The 10,327-nt window shown below is 31.4% G+C and overlaps 2 protein-coding genes across 2 annotated transcripts; one reads left to right on the top strand and one right to left on the bottom strand.

Moving 5' to 3' along the window:
* Window positions 1-74: 74 nt before the first annotated feature.
* LOC134832761 (probable ATP-dependent RNA helicase spindle-E) lies at window positions 75-7,849 on the top strand. Its single transcript, XM_063846897.1, is given in 5 exon segments — window positions 75-1,251; window positions 2,206-2,749; window positions 2,751-3,011; window positions 3,827-6,156; window positions 7,678-7,849. Coding segments are annotated over 5 exon segments (4,431 nt in total). The 5' UTR covers window positions 75-115; the 3' UTR covers window positions 7,838-7,849.
* A 272-nt stretch (window positions 7,850-8,121) lies between these two features.
* Window positions 8,122-9,591, bottom strand: LOC134832762 (GTP-binding nuclear protein Ran). Its single transcript, XM_063846900.1, has 3 exons — window positions 9,393-9,591; window positions 8,493-8,929; window positions 8,122-8,424 (listed from the first exon to the last, which is right to left on the bottom strand). Exons 2-3 carry the CDS (start codon window positions 8,922-8,924, stop codon window positions 8,209-8,211), a joined length of 648 nt encoding a protein of 215 aa, XP_063702970.1. The 5' UTR covers window positions 8,925-8,929; window positions 9,393-9,591; the 3' UTR covers window positions 8,122-8,208.
* Window positions 9,592-10,327: the final 736 nt, after the last annotated feature.

Raw genomic sequence — 10,327 nt, 5'->3', positions numbered from 1 at the left:
ATGTGCATTCGGCTTGTTTTGATTGTAAATAATTTTAAATTTTCATGTTTTTTGTGACAAAAATCCATAAAAATTAATTTTTTTAGGTAAAAACTCACCTCAAAAACCTCTCAGGATGGACATTGATGAGTTCATGCGGATCGACAAGCCCATCGAACGTCGTGTCGTCAAAGGAATGAACCTGAATGCCTATCGGAAATCCGAATCAGAGTCTGAACCGGCGTTAAAACGAGAGAAAATTGGCAATAGTTTCGCTCAAGATCTCAAAAATGAGCAAGATCGTGCTCTGGAAAAGCGTTTTCGGGTGAAACGTGAGCCCCAAAGAGCTTCCACGATGGATGACATCGACGACGATGGAGCTTCAACGTCGGCTGGAAGCAAAATCGGCGGGCAAAAGGAAATTTATAGACGTTACAAGTTCAATAACGACCCTTTTAACGCAAATTTGCCCATTTTTCGCTTCAAAAAGGTCATTCAACGACGAATTCGAGAGACGCCCGTCGTGATAATCAAAGGAGAAACGGGTTGCGGCAAAAGTACGCAAGTTCCGCAATTTATTTTGGACGATTGTTACTCCCGGAACGAATATTGCAACGTTATTGTGACACAACCGCGTCGATTAGCTGCTGTTTCACTCGCGGAACAAGTCTCGCGTGAAAGAAAATGTGAACTTGGCACGCTGGTTGGACATCATATCGGCTTGGATCGACGTACGAGTGACGACACGCGACTCGTTTACTGCACAACGGGCGTTTTGTTGCAAAAACTCGTCAAAACGAAGCACATGGGCATGTACACGCACATAATTCTCGACGAAATCCACGAACGAGATGAAGAAATGGAATTTTTGCTCATCATGATCAAGCGTTTTATGATCTTTGATCCGTTTTCGACGAAAATTATTCTCATGTCGGCGACAATTGACACGGAAGAGTTTGCGGAATATTTTAAATTGCCGCTGCCAGGTAATGCGGGACGTTGGATGCAAGCGCCGTCGATCGATTTGGAGCAAGAAAGGCAATTTAGTGTGAAGCAGTATTATTTGGAGGATGTTGCTGCGTTGCAAAGAGGGGTTAAAGTTGATTATGAAAATCCGGGCATTGATGAGAGCATGTATCAGTTGGCTGTGAAGGTGATAGAAACATTATCAACGGGAGATTCGAGTAGAAATGGGGGATGTATTTTGGTATTTTTGCCGGGAATTCATGAAATTACGAATTTGCAAAAGTTGCTGAGTGCGGAAAAGGAACGGTAAATATTAAATTTTGAACAATTTCTTTGAAAAAAAAATTAATTACAAAAAAATCATAAAAATTTGAGTGAAAATTATTTTAAATTTTTAATAATTTTAAAAGAATTTGATATTTTTAGTCTTTTTAATTTTTTTGTTATTTTTTCAATAATTTAATTTTTGGATATTTTTTGAAAATGAAAATTAATTTTTATTACAAATTTAATTTTTTAAATTAATTAAATTATTTTTTCTTTTAACATTTCTTTAAATTTTTTAAATATTTTTTTTTAAATTTATTTTTATAAAAATTAAAATTTTATTTATTTTAAATTTTGAGAAAAAATAATTTAAAAATTAAATTAAATTAATTAAAATAAATTAAATTATTAATTAAATTAAATTTAATTAATTCATTAAATTAAATTAAACTAAAAATTAATTTAAATTTTAATAATTGAAAAAATTCATATTTCATTTAAAATTTTAATTATTTCAAATTTTTATAAAAAAAATAATTTTTTAAATAATTTTCTTCAATTTTGAATAAAATCCTGTCAAATCCATAAACTTTATATTTTTTGTAATTTTAAACTGAATTTTAATGTATACTTTTAATTTAAATAATTTTTTATATTAATTTTGTTTAACTTTTTAAAAAATAATTTTCAAAAAATTTTAAATTAATTATTATTTTTTTTTTTATATGTATTTTCATTTTATTTTTTTTTTATTTTTTCCACATTTTTATGAAATTTTTATGAAGTTAAATATTGGATTTTTATTCATTTTTTTTTAAATTTAAAATTTATTTTGTGTAAAATTTTTCAACGCTCTCAGTAATTTTTTTATTTTTAAAATTTTGTTTGATATTTTAATATGAAAATTTGAATTTTTTATTATTTAAATATATTTTTTAAAATAATTTTTGATGAAAATTTTTCAAAATTTATTTATTTTCTTATATTTTTTAGCTTGAAACGCTCTAATCGACGCATCATGGATTGGAATATCATCCCCTTGCACTCCACAGTCCCTTCCGAAACCCAACGCAGTGTCTTTCTCCGTTCCGCCAACAACACAATGAAAGTAATTTTAGCCACAAATATCGCTGAGAGCAGTATCACCGTACCTGACGTCAAATACGTCATCGACTTTTGTCTCGCCCGCTTGTTAGAAGTCGATCCAGACACGGGATTCGCTCGTTTACGCTTAAAATGGGCTGCCCGAAGTAGTTGCAAGCAACGCGCCGGGCGAACAGGACGAACAAGTGACGGCGAATGCTTCCGATTAGTCTCTCGTGATTTCTTTCAAGGAGAAATGCGCGAAAATGAGGTCCCAGCAATGCTCAGATGCTCGTTGGAGGCAATTGTGCTGAAGGCGAAGATGTTGGATGAGAACGAGGCACCTGCGAAAATCATTGGATTAGCAATAAATCCGCCAGATTTGTCAGATATTCAATATGCCGTGTTAAATTTGAAGGAAGCACGTGGATTGCACTTTGGCGTTGGTTCGAGAAAAGTACGTGAAAGACGATGGGGACATGACTTTCGTTGGAAAAATAATGGATGCACTGCCAATTGACTTCAGAGCGAGCAAATTGATCGTTTTGGGATACATTTTTAATGTTTTGGAGGAATGTATTATAATTGCAGCGGGAATTACCGTTCAAAAAGTCTTCTCGATGAACTTTAATGACACAATGAAGACTTACAGCAAGAAATTATTGTTCGCCGATGGGAGTGGGAGTGACTTGATTGCCATTTTAAATGCTTATCAGGTGAGATTTTTTTACTTTTTAATTAATTTCATTAATTTTTCCTCAAATTTTATAATTTATTTTCAATTTTTATTAAATATTTAATTTTATTTAAACCTTAAATTTATTTGAAATTTAATTAAATATATAAGAATAATTTTTTTTAAAATTTTAAAATTTTAAAAAAAAAAATAAAATTAATTCCATTAAATAATTTAATTTTATTCATTTTAAATTTTAATTTTTTAATGAAAAAAATATTATTTCAAAATTAAACGAATTTAATATTTTTAAACTTCATTTTTATTTGAATTAATTTTTTTTTCTTTTCAAAATTTGAATTAAAAAAAAAAAATTTAATTCAAATAAAAAATTATTTAAAAATTTATTTTTTAAAAATTGAATATTTTTTAAAATGAAATAATTTATTTTTTTATGAGGAAAAATTTATCAAAATTAAATAATAATAAAATAAAATAAATTAATTTTTTTTCATAAAATTAATTTTTAAAAAAAAAAAATTTTTAAAAAATTTAAAAATAAAATAAAAAAAAAATTTACCTTTTTAAAAATTAAAAAAAAAAATAATTAAATTAATATTTAACTTAAAAATTATTTATTTTAAATTTTAAACATTTTATGAATAAAAATTTATTTAAGTTAAATAATTTAAAAATTAAATAAAATTAATATTTAATTAATTTAAATTTGAATATTTTAATTTTTAAAAAATTTTTAATTAATTCTTTAAACTTTAAAAAATTTTTTTTCTTCATTTTTGAATAAAATCCTGTCAAATCCATAAAATAAAATTAAAAATTTAATTTTTCTTTCAGTATTACGTTCGAAAAATCTACGACAACCACTACCATCTCGATGAATCTCGTACCCAAGCACTCGAACGAGCATCTCTCGATCCCCGAGGACTTCATGAAATGTACAACCTCGTCAACGAGATCAAAACTCGTCTCGAACCCTTCAATTTGACACCCTCTGAGGGCGTAAATCGCATCCATTTGTCACCGCGCGACAAAAATACCATCCTAAAAGTCTGCATTTCGGGCGCCTTTTATCCAAATTACTTCTTACGAGCTTCCAGCATCACTCGCGAGGACATCGAACGCGACATGGCGCACGAACTCAACGGAAGAGATCCTTGCAACACAATTTTATACCGCGGCATCGGCTACGAAGACATGGGAATTCTGTATCAAAACCAAGTTAAGGCTTATTTACGTGATCGGGGAGTCATCGCATCGCCCGACGACGTAAAAATCACCTTCGACAAAGGAACGCAAAAGATGTTTGTCACATTTTTAGGCAAACAGCAGTTAATCGATGCCGGCGCGAACGAAAATAAACCGATAAGTGACTGGGTTCCGGGTCGGGTGTGCACTCAAGTGTACAAAGCGATAAAACTCGCGCGTGAAAAAGATTTTTTAAAACTTCGAGTGATGGATAAGGACAACATGATACGTTATGCGGAGAGTATTGGCGCCGGAAACTACGAATATGGCGTCTTTAACCCGAAAAATGTCAATATCAAGCACGAAGATTTGTGTTGTTTGCCCGATAAATTCACAAAATCCATCATTGGGCGCGTTTCCAGCATCGAAACTCCCAATAAATTCTGGATTAAACCGACAGACTCGAAAAATGAGTTCATCGTGACCGCCATTCGACGTGCTTTGAACAACCAACCGTTGGAAAGAGTCACCGAACTAACGGATTTAAAGGGAAAATTGGTTGCTGTGCATGTGAGAAACGAAGAAGCTCGTGCCAAAAATTACGGAAGGATGTTTCATCGTGCCCGAATCATCTCGACAGTGTTAATTAATGGAATGCACAAGTACCAAGTGCTCTTAATTGACGAAGGGGAAGAAGCTTTGGTCGAATCCGATCGAATTTGTCGTCTCGAAGCTCTATGGGTGCGTGGAAAACAACTCGGATTGCGAGATGACAACAAAATTTACGTCGCCGACATCCCTCCACGTGTCTATGAAGCGAGTTTAGCTGAAATTCGTCCTTCTTACGTCACATCAGCGGCGGGAAAATGGACTCCTGATGCCGTTGACAAGTTTAAACAGCTGATGTCGCAACAAGATGAGTTCGAAATTGAAGTTTATTCGACCTGGAATGGCGTTGCGAACGTTATTGTCTATGACAAATACAAAAATTCCATCAACAAAGTGCTTGTTAGGGAGCAACTCGCTCAAACATGTGAAGAAAGTTACCCCTCGAAGCAAGATCATGCAGTTAGGTTCCATGCCCAGCACTTTGTTCATCGCGAAAATGATGAAAGTCCCGTTACTTTGGAGATTTTGGACTATTTGAGGGACTTTTACGCCACAAATTACAAACCGCCGCCCGAATATTTGTGCACAAAGGTGATTCAACTACGAGGACCAACATCCCCCTTGGAGACACAAGTTTATGCAACTTTCCGATCGGGTCAAAGCAAGTCCATGACAGTTGATCGCTTGAGTGTTAACAGCATTTTACTTGATACGGACCCTCAAGACTCGACAGATCGACTTGTTGTTGCAGCAAATGTCGCTTCAAACGCCCATCGCGGTGACTTAACCTTAAGAAGTACCACAATAATGCCGAATATTTCGGGGTTTTCGCAATTTATGACGTTACTTTTTGCGCCAAGAATCGAAATTCATCGAGATGTCACCGAAACGCGATATTATTCTCTTCTCGGAGGTCTTGGATTCAAGGAAACTCGTGATGAAGAAACAATTTCTTTGTTTCCGGAACATGATGTTGCCATGAAATTCGATTGTTTCGTCGATCAAGATGATATGTTGCAATTAAATAAGCTCCGGTACACGATGAGTGCTTTGTTGCACACGAATCCGGGTGAAAAAGTGCCAGATTTGAAGCCGCAAGATGTGGTTGAGTTGCAAAAAGAGGCATTTTCGATACTGATCAAGTTTTTGAGGAAAGAGAGGAAATTTATTGATCAACGGATGCAAGAAGTGGCAGATTTTAAATGGGGTGCCGTGGATGAAGATGAGTTGCAATTTGTGGAAGGGGCGCAAGTTTATGGAGATAGAGCAGTTTTTCCGAGTTTTACGTTTATGCTGTTGCAAAATGAGACACAGGAGGAAATTGAGAGGTACAGGGAGAATAATGAACAGTTGCATCAAATTGCTTTTAGGTGAGATTTTTAAAATTTTGCTTTAGGGCGTTACAAGTTCATGATTTGTTTTCCATTTTTAATAAGAATTTAAGGATTTTTTAATTCTAAAATTAAATTTTTTAACAAATTTTATAAAAGAATTTGAATTTTTAAATGTCATTTTTTTAGTTTTTGAGATGAAATTCTTGAAATTATTTAAAAAAAAAATTATTTTAAAAGTAAAATTGGAAAAATTAAGACAAAATAAGTTTTTTATTAAAAAAATTTGAAAAAAATATTTTCTTATTCATTTTTATTTTTTAAAAATAATTTGAAGCAATTTGTCAAGTCTTTGGATCAAAATATTTAACCTCTATAATTTTTTTAAATCTTGATTAATATTCAAAAATTATTCAATTTCTTTTAATATGATTTTTAATTTAATTTTTTAAAATATTGGCTCATGTTTAAATGAAAAATTAAAAAAATTAGAAAAATATTATTTTTTCCTAAAGAAAAATTAAATTTTAAATTAAAATAAAAAAAAACAACTGTATTAAATCTAAAAATATATTTTTCTGATAAAAAAATTAAATTTCTCATTAAAAAACTGAGAAAAAAAATTTTAAATTTATTTTAAATTTTTTAAAATTATTTGAGACAATTAATTTTTATTTAAATAAATTTTTGACATTTTCAAATTTTTTTTTCATCTTATGGTTAATATTATAAAAAATGTTAAAATTAAAAAAAAAATTAACAAAAAAAATTAAAATTATTAAAATAAATATTTTGAATTATTTAGAAAAACTTTAGAATTAAAAAAAAATATTTTTTTAAAAAATAAGGCCGCTCCAAATGAAAATCAAAAATAAAGTCCAAAATTTTTTAAAATAAAATGGGGGGGGGGGGGAAATAAAAAAAAAATTTTTGAAATAATATTTTCATACCAAATGACAAAACTTTATCAATTTTTGAGCGTTAAATAATATTTTTGATGTTTTTTTTACTATTTACTTTGAAATTTGCTTATTCAAAATAGATTTCAGAATATATCATATTAAAAATTAAAGAAAAAAAATTCATAAAAAATAACTGTCCAAAAATTTTGAAAAAAAAATTTAATTATTTTATGAAAAATATTTTTAGAGAAGAAAATTTATGAAATATGATTTCCAAAGCAAAAATTAGAATAAATTGAAAATTTTACAAAAATTTTTTGGAAATTTTCTTGAAAAATTATGAAAATACACCGAAAAACGGTCATTTTTGGTTAAATTTTTAACTTTTTTTTTATTTTGCCCCATTTGTTTTTGGACTTTTAAAATCGGGGCATCAAACTTTATTTTTGATTTTCATTTGAAGCGGCCTAAATACAATTTAAAAAAAAAATAAAAAAATTCTGAAAATATTTTTTTCTCATCAAAAATTGTAAGATTTTTCTTTCTCATAATTTCTTTTAATAATTCAAAAATTGAAAACAAATCAAAAACTTGTAACGCCCTTAATTTATTCAAAAAACCGTCAAATTTAATGACTAACGATATTTTTTTATTTCAGTTCCGGAACAATGTCTGACCAAATCGAATGCTTATTATGTTCAAAAACGCTGCAAACTCGCCCTCAAGTTCAAACGCATCTCTTCACTAAACTACACAAGGACCGTGCCGAGCAATGTCACGCTCGCTTCGTCGTCCAGAATTATCAAGCAAAAAACTGAGATAATTTTTTCGAGAGAAAACAAAAATTTTATTAAGCTTATTATTTATTTTCATTCTATTATTTTATAAAAACTTGCATCAGAATAAAACTGATTCGTTTTTGTTTCAATATTAAATAATAATTAATTATTAAATTTACAAAAAAAATGAAATTTTCACCAAACAACAAGAAAATATTTTTTCTTAATTTTTAACGAATTTTAGAAAAAAAAAACGGAATTTCATGTTCAATTTTTCTTTTTTTTTTTTAATAGTAAAGAGTAAACAAAAAGAGAGAAAAATATTGAATTGAATTTTTAATGTTTAAACGTAATAATCATAATATAGTAAATGTACTCGGGGCGCAAATTGAAGTCACACACGCAGCATTTTACAAATCCTCGTCGTCCTCTGGTAAGGCAGTCTCTTGAGCTTCTTGTAGATCTTTTTCGATTTGAATTTGCCATTCCTTGTCCATCTTGACTTCGGGCGGAAGCAGGGCAGGCATTGCAACAAATTCGAGATTTGGGTCGCCAACCAATTTGCGTGCCAACCACAAGAAGGGCTTCTCAAAGTTGTAGTTTGATTTGGCGGAAATGTCGTAGTACTGAAAGAAAATTTCAATTTTTTTTCAATTTCAAGGCTAAAAAATGCAAAAAATTGAGGTTATTTTACCTGCAAATTCTTTTTCCGATGGAATACGATGCTCTTGGCTTTGACTTTGCGATCCTTGATGTCAACCTTGTTGCCGCACAGAACAATCGGGATGTTTTCGCAGACACGGATCAAGTCACGATGCCAATTGGGGACATTTTTGTATGTAACTCGCGACGTAACGTCAAACATAACGATGGCACATTGCCCCTGGATGTAGTAACCGTCACGCAATCCGCCGAATTTCTCCTGCCCAGCGGTATCCCAGACGTTGAAACGGATTGGGCCGCGATTTGTGTGGAACACGAGCGGATGCACTTCGACGCCCAACGTTGCGACATACCTTTTTTCGAATTCGCCCGTCATGTGGCGCTTCACGAAGGTCGTTTTGCCGGTACCGCCGTCGCCAACTAACACGCACTTGAATGTGGGAATATCTTGTTCGGCTGCCATTTTTGCTGGAAATGAAAAATTTCGATTAGTTTCATGGGGAAAATCATCTGTTGCCAACAAAGTGACGTCACGCACACCACAAACGCGACACACAAACACATTTGCGCTACAGCCAGCAGATGTCTGACTCACAATTTTTTGCACAACTTCTCGAAATGTCGATAAAATCTCCTTTTTTTTCAAATTTCTTGCGTAAAAAATTTTTTCTTGCACGACAAAAGCACTCTAACGACCTTTTGTCACCCTTGCGGCGCGTCCCGACTTCCCCCTATCCCTTCTCCGTTGCCGCAATGTTACAAAGGACGTTCGCATTTCCGTTCAATTCGCGCCCAAACTCGATATTTTCGCACATTTTCCACGTAAATCGCGTCTTTTGATGCCCAAAAGTCCCGTCGATGCGTAATTACGCGAGGAAAATGCCTCGAAATGCGAGAAAATTTCGCGAGAAATGGCGGCAAAAGTACTTACATCCTCGTTTAAATCAGTTTCTAGCAAATGTTTCGGGAATCTTTGATAGTGCTCGTCTCACACGATTTGCGGGGCCTTTGTTTGCGGGAACTCTGATGCTTGCGACGATAATTCACTGCGAGAAAATTGAATTTTTTCAGCTGAGTTTTTGCTTGAGAAACGCGTGGATTTCAGGAGAACTGCGTTCGTATGAAAAGAAACTCAACGACTGACGCTTGCGGTATTCGCATTCGTGGGAATTTGTGTGAGGCGAATGAAAGTGATGAATGAAATCGCGTTTGCTAATTCAGGAAAGGTACTTTTGAATTTACGGTTTCGGGATTTTTTTCTTTAAAAAATTCATTTTTAAGGTAATTTTTATAAGTTTTCTCATGAAAATTACTCAAAAATGCATTAAAATTTAAATTTTTTAATAAAACCGTTTATTATACCGTAAAGTTTTCAGTTCAAAATCTTTAGCCAAATGCTTATGAAGACAATTTTAGAGAAAATTTCTTTGAATTTTCTTAATTTTTGCTTATATAGATGACTTTTTTGATTAAAAATTTAAAATTTTATGAAAAAGGTATCATAAAATGAAATTTGTATATCGTACCGTAACTTTTATACCTCAAATTTCTTTAATCAAAACTTTTTAAAGAATATTTTTAAGAAATATTTCTTCAATTAACAAAATTTTAAAGCAAATTTAATTAATTTTTATTGAATTGATAATCCAAAGATAATTTTTTAAAACAAAACCTAAAATTTTATACCGTACCGTACGATTTTTAGCTCATAATTTTCAATTAACTCCTCTCAAAAAAAGAACTTTTATAAATTTTCAATAATTTTTCTTACACAGATGAGTTTTCAAACAATTTAAAAGCAAAATATATTCATTTTTCTTTATTTTAAAATCAAAAATTACTCTTTGGTACAAGAAAATTTGAATT

The sequence above is a fragment of the Culicoides brevitarsis genome, chromosome 2, assembly GCF_036172545.1.
Source record: "Culicoides brevitarsis isolate CSIRO-B50_1 chromosome 2, AGI_CSIRO_Cbre_v1, whole genome shotgun sequence".
Lineage (NCBI taxonomy): Eukaryota > Metazoa > Arthropoda > Insecta > Diptera > Ceratopogonidae > Culicoides > Culicoides brevitarsis.
The sequence above is the reverse complement of the archived record's forward strand: the minus strand, read 5'-3'. Positions and strand labels throughout refer to the sequence as shown.